The sequence below is a fragment of the Sturnira hondurensis genome, unplaced genomic scaffold (genome assembly GCF_014824575.4).
Source record: "Sturnira hondurensis isolate 20B ecotype Veracruz unplaced genomic scaffold, ASM1482457v3 Scaffold0014615, whole genome shotgun sequence".
Classification (NCBI taxonomy): domain Eukaryota; kingdom Metazoa; phylum Chordata; class Mammalia; order Chiroptera; family Phyllostomidae; genus Sturnira; species Sturnira hondurensis.
Genome location: NW_028087246.1, coordinates 1,377,833 through 1,397,743, shown reverse-complemented (window position 1 = coordinate 1,397,743; position 19,911 = coordinate 1,377,833). Strand labels below are relative to the sequence as shown.

Here is a 19,911-nt window from a genome sequence, read left to right as displayed (position 1 = left end):
TGTAGGGCCTGCACTACCTGCGGTCCGCAGTCACACTCCTAGATGGCCAAATCGCCTGCTGCATTGTCAGGTTTGCCTAAACCCACAGGTCCGGCAAAAGGGGAGCAAAGCAGCCAGCCCAGGCAGATGCCTACTTGGGAGAAAGCTGTAATGGGAAAGGCCCTCCCTGTGGTCATCCTCCAAGGATCTCAGGGGAACGAAGACCACTGTCGGGCCCCTGACAGTAGTTTGAAGGGACCAATTGCCATTAACGAGATAACCTGACACGTTCAGGGCTGAGACCGGTCCTGGCCAGGTAGTTCACCTGGTTGGTGTCATCCACATGCACCCAGGCTGTGCTCCATCCATGTTCGGGGAGCATACAAGAATCTACCAACCAACCCTGGCTGGTGTCATTCAGTGGCCTGCCCACCAAAATGCTGCTGTTCCGATTCCCTCAGAGCACAGGCTTGGGTTGTGGGGCAGAACCCTAGCTGGGGGCGTGCAAAAGGAACAGACTGATACATTCTCCCCTCTAAAAGTAACTTTTTAATCAGCCAAAGAATGCTCCCCTCTAAAAGTAACTTTTTAAACAATCAGCCAACAAATGTACAAATAGGTGAACAATGTATCACCTCTCTCACTGGACTCAACAGAGAGCTGCCCTAACTCCACGTGCTCGACAGACTCTAACTGGAACTTTGAGCATTAAAATAGTTTGCCAGGGCTCCTTTTTGGAGATCTCCCCTGGCAGCACCGAACTTGCACTGGCACTTGCCCCTCAAAGCTTTGTGTCCTTAAGAGCTCTGCCCTAAGCCTTTAGTACTGGGAACAGGACTGGTGTGTGGTAGGTAATGTGCACAGGGCTTGGGTTTCCTCATCCCACTTGCGAAACCCAACCAAGACAAAACAGCTACCCAATATATCCTCTGGGTGGGTTGCCTTGTTTGCCTCTACCAGTACTGTACTTTTAATTTCACATTTTTACTAGTCTGATTAATACAGGCTTTGGGATTGTCTGTCTGGGTTCAAAATCTCAACTCTGTACTATCTGGGGTAATTTTCCAACTCAATTCATTTTAGTGCCTTGCCTAAACATTTCTACAGCCTTTTTCAAGACCTTTAGAAGGGGAGCAGGAAGCAAAACATCAGTGCTGCCTCTCACAACCCCTACTGGGGACCTGGACTGCAACCCAGGCCACGCATCCGGACTGGGAGTTAAATCAGCAACTCTGGTCACCAAGCCAGGAATCGGTCCACTGAGCCATAACAGCCAGGGCTCATTGGCCTTTAATTTTTTAAAGTAGGGGTGGAGGGCAGGGAATGCTTAATAAATGAAGCCCTGGCCAGGTGATTAGAGCACTGCCCCATCACTGAATTTTGCTGTGCGTAATGCCTTTTGTCAACTTTTTGAGGGGGAAATAAGGACGCGCACTACACACAGGCAGCACTGTAAGGGTGTGCATTACAAAGTTGAGCACCGAAAGGCTGCTGGTTAGATCCCCAACCCAGGCCCGTACAGAAAGCAACTGATCTTACTTCTATAAACATATCCGTGGATGAGGATTTAATAAAAATAATCTATCAAAATGTCTGGGTTGTTACCCATTTTCTGCCAAACCACGGGTCTTTCTTGGCAGTTTAACCTGAGATCTATTGGATTAGTCGTTTCCTCCCCAGTTGCTGTCCCACAGTCCCTCAGTTCTCTTCACTAGTCACTGGCTATTCCAGAACCCACGCTCACAGCTACATTACCTAAGGCCTATTTTCTGAGCACTTCCCCCCCAGCTGGCTGTGAGCAGAAGCCACAGACCTCCATTCCACCAGAACTTGAACCCCAAGCACTCCTGTGAGGAGCAGGGTGGACCTGCAGCGGCAGAGCTGCGTCTGCCATGCTCCCCCTTCAGCGATACTCCAGGAGAAACACTCTGCAAGTACAAGTCTGGCACCAGAGTTTAGGACTTTTAATTCGTCCCAAAGTTGCTGAAGCAAAATCATGATAAAACGTTCTGCTTTCCTTTATACCCCCCAACACACACAAAAAAAACTATTTGTAGGAAAAAATGGTTTTGTACATGGGAAGAAACAATATAAATTCAAAACAGATAAGGGTTATTAGCTCTATCACTCATCTCTTTAAAAAGTTTATATGAATATCCAGTCAAAACCAACAGGGCATCTCCCTTGAAATGTTATCTATACGGATTTCCAAGTAGACCACAGGACTGTATACTGTCTTGGAATGTCCTTAGAAGGCTCTGTCATTGATCAGGTAACAGAGTAAAAACCCCAGAGTCCTTTCTTTCAAACGGAAGAGGGAAAGACAGCAATAGAAGAAACTATTCAAACTTCGTCTTCTTTCCTTGTGGCTTGTGGTCGCCGCCGCCTCCTCTGCCTCCCCGGAAGCCTCCTCTACCTGTATGTAGGAAGGGAAGACGTCATTGAAGAACAGGAGCCAAGCTGCCAGCTCTCCCCTCCCCAGTGACTGGTGAGGGCTGAGGCAGTATCACCGTGCAGAGGCAGCCTTCTGTGATCCTTACCTCCAAAACCTCCCCGGCCTCTGCCACCGAATCCTCCTCGGCCTCCTCTGCCACCACCTCGGCCTCCAAAGCCACCTCTGCCTCCGCCACGACCCCCAAAGCCACCTTCACCCTTAGGCTTAGCCCAGTCCAAAGTGACTTTGTTTCCATCAATTTCACCATCTTCCATGGCCTCCTTGGCTGCTTTGGCATCTTCCTCACTGTTGAAGTCTACAAAACCAAACCTATAATGCCAAGAGAAATCACCCATTATAGAACAAAGAGACATAGAATATGCGCCAAAGTTAACCTCAAGTAGTAACCGGTGATCCCCTAGAAAGTAGCCTTACTCAATTGAGAAAAGACCCAAATGACCAGAGTAGCTCTCTCTGGCAAGCTGAAACTGGTTTTACTGACAGCGTGAATACCAGAAATGTCTCACAGTATAGCAGAATATACCTCTGAAGACTGGAGGCAAAAGAATGCTAGCTGTGAACTGTCTCTTCTTCTCGTGCGAATCCATAAACTGCCACAGACCGACAGCAAGGAGCTCAATGAGAAGACACATGGATAGGACTCCACTCGTCGCTGCCCGCAGCTTACCCTTTGGAAGATCCAGTCTCCCGGTCCGTGACTATCCTGGCCCGGACAGAGCCATCAAATGACTCCTTTAATGTCTCTTCTGTAGTCTCCTCAGACAAGCCTTTTACAAACAGAGTTTTGGATGGCTCTGGGAAAAACCAACAACAAAAAAAAACCCCGTTTATTTAAAATCCTAATTCATAACACACCGGACTTACATGTTTAGAATAACTACTGGCCAAGAACGCTTGTCTTAGCAGAAACTTGAAGAGTCTCTATGAGAAAAAGAAGGTAATCTTAGCAAACTAATGCTTAAAGCCAAGGGCTTAAATCAACTGCCCTATTACCAAAGCAGCTGAACTACTGTCTCAGATCGTTCACGGGAAACAGAACCAACCCCAACGAGAGAGACAGCAGACCCGAAGCAGGAAGGCAGTAAACCATGTGCACGCCTGCTGCTCAGAGTCAACGTGGCTGGATCAGAACTTGACTATCTAGAGGAATTTTCTTGGGATTTCATCAATTATTTCTCAGACAATCAGTCATCATATCCAGTGTCATTTACTCAGCAGCAACAGAAACCACATGTGTTCACCTCTAGATCTAATCAAAAAGCAGCAAGGCACAGAGGAGAGCCACCCCCCAACCACGAGGCCCTGTTAATGGTAACTTACGGCTTCTTGCGTTAGGTGACCCCCTGGGTCCTTGCAACTCCAACCTGATTGCTCTGCCCTCAATTTCTCTCTTATTACAGGAGTTTAAAGCCTCTTTAGCATCTTCAAATGAAGCAAATTCTATAAATGCATACCTGAGAATGAACAGCCAATATTCAGAATAAATTATCAAGCTAGTGGCTCCTTTGAAATCACATCTAACACCATTGAGCCTTTTCCCTCCAGCCCGTGTTCTTTATTTTATACAGACTTGTCTAAAGTAACGCCACTTCCCAAAGCCAGGAAAACATGGTGTTACCTACGCCAACACTCTCCCAGACCAGAACAACATAGAGGTACGAGTTATTTTACCCTTTAGATTTGCCATTTTGGTTCTGGGCCACTTTGATAGAGGTTGCCTTCTCAAATACTTCCTGAAGAGTTTCTTCTGTTGCACTGTAGGAGAGGTTGCTTAAAACCAGAGTTTTTGATTCACCTACCAATAAAGAGATGCCGCATTAAGACCATGAAACAGTGGTTCACAGCCTCAGTCACAGCTGTTTATCCTGTTAATAAGAATTTGTGGGCCCTGGCTGGCATAGCTCAGTGGATTGAGCGCGGGCCTGCGAACCAGACGATCGCGGTTCGATTCCCAGTCAAGGCACATGCCTGGGTTGCAGGCCAGTTCCTTGCAGGCTAACTACCAGCAGGGGATGCACAAAAGGCAACCATACATTGATGTTTCTCTCCCTCTCTCCTTCCCCTCTAAAGGAAAATAAATAAATAAAATCTTAAAAAAAAAAAAAAAAAGAATTTGTGCTTTGCCCTGGCAGTTGTGGCTCAGTGGACTGAGCGAAGTGAACGAAGGGGTGAACGAAGGGGTGAACGAAGGGGTGAACGAAGGGGCTGCTAATGTGATTCTCAGTCAGCACGTGCCTATGCTGCCTACACTCAGCCGGCAGATAGCCATGTGCCTGTGCTGCAGGTCAGATCACTGATTGGGGGTGTGTGAGAGGAAGCCAACTGATGTTTCTCTCCCCTCCGTCCCCTCCCTTTGAAAAATAAATAAAATCTAAAAAAAAAAAAAAAAGATTTTCTGTGCCTAGGAGCATTAGCATACTAATGTTTTCTAAACGTGCTAATCATGATGTAGATGGAATCCCACACCGAGTATCTCAACACACCAAGTACCTATCATGCACTCTTATGTTCTGCTTCCTTCTAGTCCTGTTGTTCAGATGTGTAAGCTGACTACTAGTCTGTATGTTCCTAGAACAATTTTCTAATTTTAAAGTGTATGTAATGTAAGCCATTTAAAGTCTAAAACATACATACATACAAAAGGAAGTCAGAGCTATCTATATTCTAATGCAAAATCTGACACTGAATTACTACTAACAGAGGAATAACTTGCTTAACCTACATCTATATTCAAATTAATCAGTCAACTTTATATTTAAAGTTCAAAGATGCAAAAGATTTCTCTTCATCAGTTCAAAGGAACTTCGTAGGAAATGTATACATTCTTACCACTCCAAGTACTATTCTTTCCACCTCTATAGTCTTGACTTTGACCTTTCTCTCCGGTGTAGTACAGGGAAATGGATCGCCCATCTATTTCTGTTCCCTGCTTTTCTTCCAAGGTTTTCTCTGCATCAGCTTCTGTCTTAAATTCAATATAAGCAATCCTGCAATAGGGGGAGGGGGGTGCATTAAAAACCCTATGATTTCACTTCATTTTTCAAACCTTATTATTTAATACAAATGCTTTCATCTTAGCAACATGACCTTGCTTTAGTTAAGCACAACAAATATCTTATTTTATACTAATTTCTGCTTGCAATTTCTGCCATCTTCCAGTTTACTATCAAAACTTTCAACCCAATACACAAAATTTACCAAATACTCGCAGAAAATTTGTTCATGGTAACCCTAATTCACTGTGATTAATCGCCATTACTCACAAAGTACTCACTGTGCACATTTCATAGTACCTTATACACATTAACCCATCTTCTAAAGTCACTCTGAATTAAGTACATCATTCTCAACATGCAAGTAAGAAATTGAAGCATGTTACAGATTAACTTGCCCAAAACCATATACGTAGGAAAAGTTAGATCAATGTTTCTTTTATAAATTAGAAGTGCATTAATTTTAATAAAACTCAACAATCTGCCCTTGCTGGTGTGGCTCAGTGGATTGAGTGTGGGCCTACGAACCACACAATTGCGGTTCGATTCCCAGTCAGGGCACATGCCTGGGTTGCAGGCCACTTCCCAGCAGGGGACTCACGAGAGGCAACCATACATAGATATTTCTCTCCTCTCCTTTCCTTCCCCTCTAAATAAATAAAATCTTTAAAAAAACAAACAAACAAACCCCCCTCAACAATCCAGTAGACACAAAACATACCCTTTACTCTTTCCATCTTTGCTGACTAATCTAATCTCCATGGCATCTTCAAACACTTCTTTCAATTCATCCTGAGTAACTTTGTAAGGCAGATTTTTAGCCAAAAGTGTTCTCGCATCTCGATCTAGATAAAAAACAAAATGATCCAGATGAGTTAGAAAACCTCCCTTACAAGACACTGAGCAACAGAAAGTTCTGTTAAAATATGGTTTGAGCCTGGCTCGTGTAGCTCAGTGGACTGAGCGCAGGCCTGAGAACTACACGATCGCGGTTTGATTCCCCATCAGGGCACATGCCTGGGTTGCAGGCCAGTTCCCCGCAGGGGATGCACGAGGGGCAACCATACATTGATGTTTCTCTACCTCTCTCCTTTCCTTCCCTTCCCCTCTAAAAGATAAATAAATAAAATATATTTTTAAAAAAATATGGTTTGAGACCCTATAACGTACAAGACGTTCTGGCAGTATGGAGATACAGCAGTGCCGCTGTCACAATGGACATCAAACCATGTGCTGGACACTCACAACAACCTGGTAGGTGCTCAGTGTTTTTACATTAAAAAAAAAATCAAACACACATGAAACGTGACAAAGTATATGCAAGATACAAAAAGAACAGTCAAGGGCCTGATCTGGTTTCAGGGAGGAAAGGCCTTTCTGTGTTAATCTGGGTACAGGCATACCTTGTTTTATTTGCTTCACTTTATTGTGCTTCATAGGTATTGCGCTTCTCTTTTAAACTAACTGAAATCAAGACCCTCCACCAGCAAAAAGGGTGCAACTTCCTTACCATGACGCTTGATTATGGTGGTCTGAAACCAAATACATAATATCTCCAAGGTATGCCTGTACATCTAACCTTTTTTTTTAAAGTCCATTCTTGCTTGCCTGACTTGGGAATTTGTAACACCAGCAATCAGTGCCAAGCACTGTTATAAACATTTAATATTCTCACTCATTTAACCCTCAACACTACGAGGAAACCAAAGGAAAAGGTTCAGCTACCTAACCTGGACGATTAAGACTAGAAACATTTCCACTAACAAGTTACCTATCAGTATCACAATTACCTAAAGCAAGTCCTGGCCGGGCAGCTCAGTTGGTTAGAGCATCATCCCAATACACCAAAGTTGGAGGTCAGGGCACTCACAAGAATTAACCAACCAACACGTAACAAACAAACAAACAAACAAAAAAATTTTCTTCCCTCTCTCTGAAATCAATAAAATAAATTAAAATTTTTACCTAAAACAGTACATACCTTTTTTACTGTCTTTTCCCTTTGGTTTTTCTAGTTTAATTTCATTACCAAAGACTTTTAAACCAGTGAGTTCCAAGGCTTTTTCTAGGTCTTCAGCAGATTCAAAATCCACATAGCCAAACTTCCTTTATGGTGGCAAGGCAAAGACACATAATTACAGGTTTGAAAAAAACAAGAGCCACACTAATATCGTCTAAGCAAGCAGCCACACTAACGTGATAGTGCAAACAGAGATTTAATTTAAAGGCAGCCACTCTGTTAAAAAAATAAAGTCAGGCTCTGAAAGCTAGGGATGCAGAACTCACTCTAAGTCCCAGACCTGATGCAAGTTCACCTTTGAGGCTGTCTTCATTAGCTACACTGCTCCTAGCAGCTAACAAAAGAACCCATTCAAGCATCTAGATTAAGAGAATCCGGTCTAGTTAAAAGCATTCAATATCATGGCTACTTGGTATCTGAAAATTTTAGATAATAAAGGCTTTAAAAGCTTATAGCTTATTAAAAATAATTTTGTGCTGTATCAAAAGTTAAGGAACATTACGGGAATTTCAATTTGGGGCTTCACAATTTGATAATCTAAGTGACGACTCATTAATGTCTAAACTCTGAGGACACATTCATGCCTCAGAGTAGAGGACTAAGGTTCTAAAAAAGGAGGAAAGGAAGCATCAGCAGACCAGGAAGCCTATGCAGAAATGCTATGGTTCGGTTCTCCCATACTTACCGAGACATACCAATTCTGACATCCACAACAGCAAGATCATTTTTAGCAAAAACGTCACTGATACCCGTTTTTAACTCAGAAGCAGATTTGCTGAAGTTCAGGTTTCCAATAAAGAGATTGAAAGCTGTAGTTGGTTCTGTGGCTGTACAAAAAAAAACACACCTCGAATTAATCTAACACAAGATAGGATATGAACTTCACTTCCAATACAAGTCTGTATACACAGCACATCAGCACATTGCACGTAACATCAGGATTCAGTATTAAGTCCCTTTGTTGTTCATCACTTGTGCTATTGGGCACCACCCCTACCCGCCCTTCTGCCCCGTTACCTTCCACTTTCTGCTTCTTGGCTTCAGGAGCAGCTTTCTGTTTGGCCATTTCCTTCTTTCGTTTTCCAGGTGCTTCTTTTACAGGTTCTAGACAAGATTTCAAACAATCTGTCATCCACACGTAGCCACACATGTTGAAATACCTCCTTTAAACAAAATCATCCCAGTATAATTTAGAATCTAACTTGATTACCACCTTCCTCTTCATCCTCCTCCTCCTCATCTTCATCCTCCTCATCCTCCTCTTCATCATCTTCATCCTCCTCTTCATCTTCATCATCTTCATCATCCTCAGCTGTGCTCTTGGCCTTCACAGGAACAGCCTTTGCAGTTTTCTTGCCTTTGGTTGGTACGACCTCCATAGGTTCTTCTTCAGAATCTGAAAGAGAACCTAACTAGTTAAAAACTCAGAATTATCTCCAATCAGTATTTGTTCTAAATAAACCTAAAGAAAAGAAAGTAATATTGTGCTTAGTAATTATGGCAAGAATCAACAGGTTACTCAGAAGCAAACTCCTATATTTCGAAAAACACTCAATAGAATACGACACGTTAAACATTTTCTCAAGGGCAGGCAATTCTCCACGGGTATACATCACTCTAGTGCACGACCAGCCCAGAGAATCCCTGGAAGGGCTTTTATCTAACCCCACGGTGTCACAGGAGGAGTACGTCTGCATGTGGCACACTCCCCAACCTCACCCCTAATGTACCTTACAAATAAGAGCTAAGAACGACCAACAGCACTCCTTACCATCTTCTTCATCTTCATCTTCATCCTCCTCATCATCATCTTCGTCATCTTCATCCTCATCTTCATCATCCTCCTCATCTTCGGAGGCAGCAGTGACAGCAGCAGCTTTCCTCACTTCTGGCTCAAATTCATCCTCATCTTCATCCTCCTCCTCCTCCTCCTCATCTTCACTGTCGTCGTCTTCTTCCTCATCACTATCTTCCTTCTTGGCATTTTTGCCATTCTTTGCTCCCTTGGCTGGAGTGGCTGCTCCCTTCTTACCAGGGGCTGCCGCCAGCGCTTTACCTGGTGTGCCTCCCTTCTTGCCAGGTGTGGCCACTGCTTTGGCTGGCGTAACTGCTGCCTTTTTGCCAAGAGCCGGTGTAGCTGCTGCCTTTTTGCCCGGGGTGACAACTGCTTTCTTGGCTGGTGTGGCAACCACAATCTTTTTTGCTGGGGAAACAATCACTTTCTTTCCTGGAGTTGTGGTAGCCTTCTTGCTTTTCTGAGGAATGATAACCTGAAGAATGAAAAAAAAACAAATAGGAGTCTTATCTGCAAACTCAAAAAAGGCCTTGGTCCCACATAAACAAGTGCTAAATTTTGGCACTGCCTCTGGTTCAAGACCACATACGTTAGATACATGCTAGCACGTTAACCATGGGATCGCACTACATGTCCTTCCATGTACCTGAGAAGTTAACAGTCTTCATTTCCGGGGAAAATATCCAAGCGTAATGGATGAACCCTTCACATGTCAAATATCTCTGGGCCCAGATCTGTGAATTTCCGTACCCCATACTCTAACCACTTCAGCTTTGAAGCAGCACACCCTGAACGGACTCTGAAAATAGACCATCTGGGTATCATCCTTCTCTGTGGCCCCAGGCAAGGTGTTTTAAGCCTCAAACGGTTTTCTCTTCTGAAAATGATTAACAGCACCCACTTTACATGTTGTTTTTAGGATCAGTTAATTGACTTTTGTAACTAAAAGCCCTGCTCGATCCTTGCAAAATTAATACAAATTAGAGAGCGAGCAGTTAGCTTGATACACATGTTACTTATCTACGTTGAAGTCACACTAAAAGCTACTTTTTGTTGGCCACCAGTTTTATCAGGTAATGTGCTCAAATAAAACTTTTGGTTTTCTTTAGAGTACACCAACAGTAGCCAGGAGTACCCAACAGTGCCAACACTGGCACAAAGGGAGGTAGCAATCCTCAGTGTAAAGAAGTAACAGTGATTAGTATTACAGAACTCATACAAAGAACAGAGACCTGCTTGGAGGCTACAAAACGAAGTCTGGCCAGGCTAACCTCAGAATGCCCGCTCAATACTGCCCCACATAGGACAACAGCAGTCCAGGCTGTTTTCCTCATCTAGCATGGGGGGCTGACATTGAAACTGGAAAATGATTTAATATAGCATCACACTAAGCCCTGCCAGGGCACACGACAATCTTTTCTCTTAAGCTCAAATACTCACTCTCATGATATTCAGACAGGTCAAGGAAGACCCCGGGAAACATTTAACTTACAACAGGACATGTGTGAATAAATACAACCTTATTTTTGCCCATTATTTTCAGAAGTCCAATACCACCTGTTTTTACCCTCCGTTCTTCATAAAATTGTACATCATTACCTCTTCTTCACTGCTTTCATCATCTTCATCTTCTGACATTTCTTCATCTTCACTATCTTCTTCCACCTGCTTCGGAGGAGGAGCCATTTTCTTGGGGTCACCCTGATTTTTACCAGCCTAAAACAGTTAGGAACACATTACACTTCCCACCCTTCAGGACGTCGTTCTTCGAACAGTGATGTGCAGGACTTGCAGTCATCGCTTTCTTAGAACCCATTTTCATACAGTGAAATAACAAGGCGTAAGCCCGCCTTCAATAAAAAGATAACTTCAAGGAAGTGTCTTCGTCGTCCTGCTGCCTTCATTAAGCACACCCGTTTTAAAAACTACTTCCAGAACCTATTCTTATACCAGACACCATTTCTAAATGCTCGGGAGCCTACAGTTGGACCATTGTAATGGCCAACAACCCACAACCCTTCACCTGGGGGAAAAGGTAGTTTCTGTTACCTTATACCACCCCTCTTCTGAACTTAAATTAGGGCAACTTGGAGAAAAAAATATATCGATCTCTTAACCTAACTACCTTTGGTCTTCTCCTGTAGTTTTCCTCCCCCGGGAAAACCCCGCCCCTTCCAGACCCACTGGGGCCACGTGGGGTACCGCACAGGCCGCCACGTGCGTGCAGCCCCGCACGGAGAGCACGCGGCAGGCCTTCCTTCTGGAACCCACCTCGTGCCCAAGACCCCACAGGCCGCAGGCCTCCACCTGAAGGAATCCCGCCGCTTCCCGCCTCAAAGCCCGGTCCCCGACGAAGACGCGGCGACCCACCCGGCACGGCCCACGTGGCGGGCCGCGCGCCCAGACACGTGCGTCGGGAGGCGGGGCCCCGCTCCCGCCCGTCGCAGGAGTTTGGCCTCATCCGTCCACCCCGAAGCCCAGCGCCCCCTCCCCACGCTCAGTTCAAGCCTTTCACCGAGGAATCTACCACCCACGACACCTGCCGAAGCTCTTCACCTCGCCACCCAATAGCCAAAACACGCGAGACCTCCGCGCTCGTCACGCGAGACTTCCCGCAGCATGGCGCCCTCGAACGCGCCCGGGAGGGCGTGCGGGGCCTCCTCCTCGCGGCGCCGCGCGCGCTACTCGGAGAACAGGCCTCGATGTCCACGCTTACGCGAGAAAGGCCTCTTACCTTGGCGAGCTTCACCATGATGGCGGCTTATGACGGCCGAGTGTGTGGCGCGTGAGTGGCGCAGTTGAGCCCAACGGAACCTAACGACGTCGATGGCGGCCGCGGGTACTGAGGATCCGGAGCACGTACGTTGCGCTGCCAGCTAGAGCTCGAGACTGAGGCGAAAGACTGAGCCTGCCCAGTAATCGCCTCTGGAAAGACGACGACTGTGTCCTCGTGACTCCACTTCAGCCAACCAGAGTTCGCACTCATCCCACCAGCCAATCGCGGACCTCTACCCTGACCGATGCGGGGCGGGGCCCGGGGGGAATGGGCGGGCTGAGGCCTCAAGAGGAGTGGGAGGAGATTCGGTTTCGGCGCCCTACGGGGGAGGGTTCGCTTTGTGCAGGCCCGGAGCTGATTGGGCGGTGGGCGCGCAGTCACTGGTGTGCTTCTCCGCGGCTCGCGGAGCCTGCGCCGTTCCGCGGATAATTTTTTGGCTCCGCGTGTGGCCGATCTCGGTTACTGTGGGTTCTCGCGGACCCCTGTTCCCTGCTGTGTCCGGATCCTGTCGACTCTGGCGGACCTTCTCGACGTCCCCATCCTGCGCCACGCTCAGCCTCCGGCGGCCGTGGAGAAACGAATTAGCCCCCTTTATCCCTGGTGATGGGCCGAGACAACGGGTTCACTACGTCGGAGTCCAAGGGCCACCTGAGCCCCGCCCGCCAACGAACTTGTGCCAGAAAATCGCGTCTGCAGGTGATTCCCTCCCGGACCACGTGCCTGTAGTTGCCTCCTGAGGGCAGTTCATAAAGGCTAAATACATAAATAAAAATAAAGGCAATCGCGTATGTCTGTGAGGTTTACTGTGGACAATGCACAAGTATGTTTAATCTCAAGAAACCTCAGGAACCAGGTATTTCTTCCATTGGGAAACAGGCATGGGGAGAGAACTTCCTGGCAGTCCCAGCGTGTTATAACTTGGGTGGGGAGAAGGACTTGGTCAGGCAGACCACTGACCTGCGCCTTGGACCACTCACAAGTTCTCGGTTACTTGCTGGCCGAGAAGTCAGTGTTGCCATATGGTCCAGGAGTTGTTCAAAAGAGCCGAGGGAAAGGTTCCCTTGATGGCAGAGGCACAGGAGATTCTTTCCTGTGCTCTTGTCAGTTGTTCCTGTCGATAACTGGAGGTACATTAAATTGGTGCTGAGCCTAACCCAGAGCACTTCAGTTTACAGCCTACCTAGGATGTATTCTGGGCATCTGGCGCCTAATTGTTCCTACAAAACCAAGATACCTTCAGCTATGACGTGTTTCCCCAACGGAACTGATGTTCAGACTCACCTCTAGAGATTCTAATTAGAGAGGTTTGTGTTGGGGCTCAGATTTTGTATTTTAACAAAGGCCCATGAGGATTCTTGTGAACAACCAGGTTATTTCGCAACCCTTATCAGAACAGTCCAGGGACTGAACTTACGCAAAACCTATAGCTACCCCCTGGGGCGCTTTGACCAGGGAGGAGCCTGGGCCCGAGTGTGGTCTGTAGCCTGCTTCTTGAGAATCCGAGAAGGTCACATTTTGAACTCTGGGATGGGGGCAGAGGGGGACACTGGGTAAGGGCACAAAAAGAACAGCATGAGGTAAGACACGGTGGAATAAGATTCTGGTGTTTCCAAACAGTTTGGTACAGAGCAAGCCTAATGCACTCATGGGAAGGGGCTGGAGAGATGAGCAGTGGGCACGATCAAGTGACTGAGATGAACTTAGAAATACTGGCATGGCTGGCTCCTTGTCACTCAGATCTCAGTTTATATAACCTCTTTAAGAGGCCTTCCCCAACCCTCCAATGAAAAGCACCACCCAGACCCCTGGCACATCACCCTAATTGTTTTCTACAGGTACTTACCGATATCCAGCATGTTTCTTGGCTGTTCATTGTTGGTTTGGTACCTCCCAACCATGAGAACACAGGCTTTGTTCCCTACTGTATTCCTGCAGCCATGGTAAAAAGTATTTGTTAAATGAATGAATGATGTATATCCGTAAAAGAAGCAGTGGAGAACAGTACAGCTTAGTGTTCAGATGCCTTGCTTTGGATCAGTCTGGGATAGAAAAATAAGAGTAACCAACGTTTATGTAATACCTACTAAGTTTCAAGTGACATTCCAGTTCTTTATAAATTCAACTATTTTTCACCTTCACTGGTGTGGCTCAGTGGATTGAGCACCGGCCTGCAAACCGGAGGGCCACTGGCTCAATTCCCAGTCAGAGCACATGCCTGGGTTTCGGGCCAGGTCCCCAGCAGGGGGTGTGAGAGGCAACCACACATTGATATTTCTCTTCCTCTCTTTCTGTTTCCCTTTCCCTCTCTCCAAAAATAAATAAATAAAATATTTTTGAAAAAGTTATGGAGGAAAACAAATATTACAAAATATTTCTTTGTTTTAGGGAGAGCAGAAGGGAGTGAGAACGAGAAACATCAATGTGTGGTTGCCTCTCATGTACATTCTACTGGGGACCTGGCCCACAACCCAGGCATGTGCCCTGACTGGGAATCGAACCAGTGACCCTTTGGTTCACAGGCTGGCATCCAACCCTGGTTGGACCAGGCCTCATTACCCAGTGCACCTGTCTGCACTGAGGTGCCCACTCTGGGCATCCACGGACACTTCTGGACCCAGAAACCCAGTGGGGCCACAGTGGGCCTCACATCAGTGAGGGGCCCAACAGCCGCTGGAGGAAGTCTGCAGGTCCTCAGAAGGGTTCACTCCAATCCCCAGACCCAGACCTTCCAGAACCCAGTGTGTTGGTTGGGCTCCAACCAGAGAAGGCAAATCACATCAGGTCTTTAAAATGGAGGGAGTTCAAGCATGGAATTGGTTCCAAGGTTAACAGAATTGCTGAGACGCCAAATGGGGCCTAAAGCACAAGCCACACGCTGCTGCCACCTTTAGACTGAGGTTGCCAGTAGGTTCCTCCACTGAAGGTGGAGCCACAATGGAGGGACCCTTATATTAGGTTAGCTGCCCAAAGCCCGGGGTCAGAGGGCACCACACCTGGCCTCCAGAGGAATTCACAGCCTCCACTCCAGTGCTCTAAGCCTACCTGAGGCCGGAGGGCCAGGGTTTCTGCTGTGAGGCTGTGGACATGGGCAGAATCCATGCCAGGCTGGCTTCTGTCTTTTTGTGTTCCCTGAGGCCTTTGCTAAAGGGGAGTCCTAAGCTCTTCCTCCCCAGCTGGTCTTGCTTATCCTTTACCCAGCATTTCGATGTACAAGGCAGCCAGGGCTCGGGCCAGAGTCAGAGGACCTGGCCTTTCTCTCCTGGAGGCAGCCCGAGACGCTCCCTGCCAGCTCAGGGGTCAGCCCTCAGCTCCCCTACTGAGCCAATGGCCGGCCCCCTGAGCCTGCTAGAGGGCTGCTCCGTGGGCTCAGAGGCTCTCCAAAGCTGACTCCCCTGCTGCATCTCCTAGTCTAGGCCCATGGTCAGCTTTCCCTTCTGCCTCCAGGACACTGGGTCTCTGGAGAGAAATCTCATAGTAACACGGGTCCGGGCTTCCAACTGTCCTGCTCAGCAGCTGCTCAAAAAGTTTTCCAGGAGCTCTGCACTGGATCTGGCCTCTGGTTTCCATCTCCGCAGCCTTGATTCCCTGTCTTCCCTGCGGGGCTCTCCACCTCTCCCCACCCCCTCCCTCTCAACAGAGTTACCCATTTTCCACTTCACAGGGAAATACCTCCCCAGGGCATTCCCACTTTGGGATTTGCATTCAGCCTTGGTCCTTAGCTTCCCTCTCCCCCTGCTGCCCCTCTTCTAGGCCCAAGAGAAGCTGGAGTCTTTCTCTGAAACAATAGCCTCTCGCCTTAGCTCAGTTAGAGCATCATCCTGACACCCAAGGTTGTGGGTTTGATGCCCAGTCAGAGCACATATGAGAAGCAACCAGTGAGTGCATGAGTAAGTGGACCGACAAATCAATGTTTCTCTCTCTCTCTAATCAATAAATTTTTTTAAAAATGTTTAACCCATATCTTGCCCTGGCTGGTGTGGCTCAGTGGATTGAGCACTGGCCTGAAAACCAAAGGGTCACCGGTTCAATCCCTGGTTGGGGCACATGCCTCAGTTGCTGGCCAGGTCGGGTCCCCAGCGGGGGGGGGGGGGGGGGGGGGNGCCAGGTCGGGTCCCCAGCGGGGGGCGCGGTGTGCCAGAGGCAACCACAACCTCACATAGATGTTTCTCTCCATCTCTTTTCCCTTCCTTCCCCTTTGTCTAAAACAAAAATGAATAAGATCTTAAAAAGTAAAATAAAATAAAAACCAATATCCTTTCACTGGGAACCCCTGCCCTCCCCACCAGGCCCACCCATAGATCTCAGCCACACCCTCCTCGCCACCCTCTCCTTGCCTTCCGCTATCCTTCACCAGAGCAAGCTTCTGGGAAGACTGAAGAAAAGTTGCTGCCAGTCCCTCCCAGGACCCACAACACCCTCTTGGATGCTAGTGAGTGCAAAGCACACTTTTGGATCTTCTCTTTCTGCACTGCTCTGTGGCTTTTCTCTGGACCATCTCCCCGCCACCATTCTCTTCCCCTACTTTCTGCCTTTCTCCTCCCTGTAAGTTCTCTCCCTGGATAACCTCCATGGCTCTGAGGCCTCGCTCCCCACTGTATATACCCTCACCTCCTGCCCTCTGCTTGGAGCTCCTTCTCTGCCTGCAGCCCCGGCTCCTTCTCCCAGTGGAGAACCGTCCCCGGTGATGCCCAAATCAGGGTCTCTCCAAAAACAACCTGCCTCCTGAGCTCCAGATATCTCCTTTTGGTGTCCTATAAACCTTCAAATTCAGAGTGTCACCAACTGACCTCAGCTGCTTCCTCCACCCTGAACTGCCAACTTTCACACCTCAGTAAAGGAGATACAGCATCCGGCTCTCCAAACCAAGAGCCGGATGCCGTCTTAGACCCAACCCTCTCCCCCAGCTCCCATAGCAGGTGCTTCCCAGGGCCTGGCCTTCAGGTGTTGTCTTTGGCATCGGTCCACTTCCCACTGCGTCTAAGTCAAGGCTTCATCATTCCCTGCATGGACGAATGCGGCAATTCTGAACCGGCCTCCCTGATGCTAGTCTTGCTCCCGCATCTCAATCCACCACACTGTTGCCACATCCGCTATTTGTTTGTTTGTTTGTTTTTTATCCTCGCATACAGTTTTTCATTGCTTTCATTTTTATTTTTTAACATTTTATTTATTTATTTTTAGAGAGAGGGGAAGGGAGAGAGAAAGAAAGGGAGAGGAATATTCATAGGTTGCCTATCGTGGGTCCCCAAACTGTGATCTGGCCCACAACCCAGGCATGTGCCTGGACTGAGAATCAAACCAGCAACCTTTCAGTTTGCAGGCCAGCGTTCAACCCACTGAGCCACACCAGCCAGGGCTTTCATTGCTTTTAGTGAGAGAAGAAGGGAGAGAGTGTTTAGAGAGAGGGGATGGGAGAGAGAAAAGAGGGAGAGAAACAGTGGTGTGAGAGAGAAACATTGATTAGCTGCCTTTCATATGGGCCCAGACAGGAGAACCAAACCCACAGCCCAGTCATGTGCCCTGACCAGGAATTGAACCCACAACTGTGGGATGACACTCAACCAACTGAGCCACACCAGCCAGGGCTTTGAAAAATGTATTGATGTTAAAGAGAGAGGTAGGAGTTGGGAGAGAGAGATTTATTGTTCCACTTATTTATGCATTCATAGTTGATTCTTTTTTTTAAAGATTTTATTTATTTATTTTTAGACAGAAGGGAAGGAAGGGAGAAAGAGAGGGAGAGAAACATCGATATGTGGTTGCCTCTCGCACACCCCCTGCTGGGGACCTGGCCCACAACCCAGGCATGTGCCCTGACTAGGAACATAGGCATAAATCTTTCTGATTTGCAGGTAGGCAGTCCTTTCCTAGATACAGCACCAAAAGCATAAGCAACTAAAGAAAAAACTAGATACGCTGGACTTCAGCAAAATAAATACTTTCATGCTGTAAAGGACACTATTAAGACAGTGGAAAGGACCCTGGCTGATGTGGCTCATTGAAATGAGAGCGGAGTGGTCAGTTTGATTCCCAGTCAGGGCACATGCCTGGGTTGCCTACCAAGTCCCCAGCAGGGGGCGTGCGAGAGACAACCACACATTGGTGTTTCTCTTCCTCTCTTTCTCCCTCCCTTGCCCTCTCTAAAAATAAATAAAAATCTTAAAAAAAAAAAAAAAGAAAAGAAAAGAAAGTGAAAAGATAACCCATGTGGGAGAAAATATTTGCTAATCACAAATGTGATAAAAGGTTAATATACAGAATATATTAAAAAAATCAAAACCAAAACAGCCAATTAAGAAAATGAGCAAGGAGTCCTGGCTGGTGTGGCTCAATGAATTGAGTGCCAGCCTGCAAAATGAAAGGCTGCTGGTTCAATTCCCAGTCAGGGCGCATGTCTGGGTCATGAGCCAGGTCCCCAGCTGGGGATGTGCGAGAGACAACATCTCTCACACTGATTTTTCTCTCCCTCTCTTTCTCCCTTCCCTCCCCTCTCTCTAAGAATAAATAAATAAAATCTTTTAAAAATGGGCAAGGATTTTAATCAACATTTTCCAAAGAAGATAAAACAAATAGCAAATAAGCACCTGAAAACATCCTCAATGTTACTAATCATCAGGAAAATATAAATCAAAACCACAGTGAGATACATCTTCACACCCAGGAGGACAGATATCATAAAAAAAGTCAGGTAGTGACACACGTTGGAGGGAACGTGGAGACGTCAGAACCCCGTGCAGTGCTGCTGGGAAGGGAAGATGGTGCAGCTGCTTTGAACATCGCCTGGCAGTTAGATGGTTAAACCCAGAGTTACCATGCAATCCAGCCAATCGACCCCTAGGTACACAGCCAGGAGAAATGAAACGCATGTCCCTATAAAAACCTGCATGTGAATGTTCACAATAGCATTACTCACAATTGACAAAAAGGGAAGCAACTTAAATGTCTGCCATCTGACAGATGAACAAAGGGTGGTCTGTCTGTACAATGGACTAGTATTCAGCCACAAACAGGAAAGTACTGGTACAGGCCACAACACGGATCAAGCTACATGCTACATGCTATAACATGGGTCAACTTTGAAAACAGTGAAAGAAGCCAGATACAAAATCCCAGATACTTTATGATTCAACTTATTAGCAAATCTTTAGAAACAGAATGGAGATTACTGATTTCCAGGAGCCTGGGGGGCAGGGAGGGCAGGAGCGGGGCACGACTGCTCACAGTATTTCATCACCTTCTCCATAAAGTCATGAAAATGTTTTAGAATTAGATAGCTGTGATGATCACACAACTTTGTGAATATGCAAAATAAAATAATAAAAACCCACCATGGGACTGCACACTTTTGTGAATGAAAAAAGGGGTTCTGTGGAAAGGAACCTCACAGGGTAATCTGATCATAAATCGCTAACTGGGCAGGTCCCAGTGGACAGGCACCCGGGCACATCACCTTTTAGTGAAAGACTTGTCTTCGCCCTAAGTGAGCTCTCTCCGTCGTTTCTGTGCACCTAGGTTAACGCACCTTTGAAAATAACCACCCTCAAGAGAGCATATAATTATTATGTAACTAACTACCCTATAATCCAATTGCTGCCTTGCTTTTCCCACCTCCGTGTCATACTCCTTACTTTCCCTCTTTAATTTCTTTTTTTTCTTCTTACTCCAAACTCATGAGGTCATTTTTTTTTTAATTTTTTTTAAGATTTTTATTTATTTATTTATCTTTAGAGGGGAAGGAGAGAGGGAGAGAAACATCAATGTATGGTTGCCTCTTGTGCATCCCCTGCTGGTAGTTGGCCTGCAAGGAACCGACCTGCAACCCAGGCATGTGCCCTGACTGGGAATCAAACCGCAATCGTCTGGTTCGCAGGCCCGCGCTCAATCCACTGAGCT

At 46.8% G+C, this 19,911-nt stretch overlaps 1 protein-coding gene and 3 non-coding genes across 5 annotated transcripts; all 4 read right to left on the bottom strand.

Annotated features, from left to right (window-relative positions):
• Window positions 1–1,920: 1,920 nt before the first annotated feature.
• NCL (nucleolin) lies at window positions 1,921–12,186 on the bottom strand. 2 transcript variants are annotated; one of them, XM_037063543.1, is made up of 14 exons: window positions 11,977–12,186; window positions 10,842–10,958; window positions 9,219–9,717; window positions 8,658–8,843; window positions 8,465–8,551; window positions 8,133–8,274; window positions 7,409–7,533; window positions 6,149–6,272; window positions 5,264–5,421; window positions 4,106–4,229; window positions 3,755–3,888; window positions 3,102–3,228; window positions 2,520–2,743; window positions 1,921–2,395 (listed from the first exon to the last, which is right to left on the bottom strand). In XM_037063543.1, exons 1-14 carry the CDS (start codon window positions 11,992–11,994, stop codon window positions 2,319–2,321), a joined length of 2,142 nt encoding a protein of 713 aa, XP_036919438.1. In that variant the 5' UTR covers window positions 11,995–12,186; the 3' UTR covers window positions 1,921–2,318. The 2 variants fall into 2 exon arrangements, with proteins under 2 accessions (XP_036919438.1, XP_036919439.1); XM_037063544.1 differs by having other exon boundaries at window positions 8,661–8,843.
• On the bottom strand, window positions 2,930–3,062 carry LOC118999177 (small nucleolar RNA SNORA75). The gene has a single exon (XR_005069055.1). It is a non-coding gene; the product is annotated as a small nucleolar RNA SNORA75 (small nucleolar RNA).
• On the bottom strand, window positions 3,555–3,634 carry LOC118999180 (small nucleolar RNA SNORD20). The gene has a single exon (XR_005069058.1). It is a non-coding gene; the product is annotated as a small nucleolar RNA SNORD20 (small nucleolar RNA).
• Window positions 8,358–8,426, bottom strand: LOC118999179 (small nucleolar RNA SNORD82). Its single transcript, XR_005069057.1, has one exon. It is a non-coding gene; the product is annotated as a small nucleolar RNA SNORD82 (small nucleolar RNA).
• Window positions 12,187–19,911: the final 7,725 nt, after the last annotated feature.

Excerpts from the sequence above, each read along its gene's own strand:
- NCL (XM_037063543.1), bottom strand. Across the intron at positions 8,844-9,218 it reads AGATGAAGATGAAGAAGATG|ATTCTGAAGAAGAACCTATG; the intron begins GTAAGGAGTGCT and ends GTTCTCTTTCAG. Across the intron at positions 7,534-8,132 it reads GTCAGAATTGGTATGTCTCG|GAAGTTTGGCTATGTGGATT; the intron begins GTAAGTATGGGA and ends GCCACCATAAAG.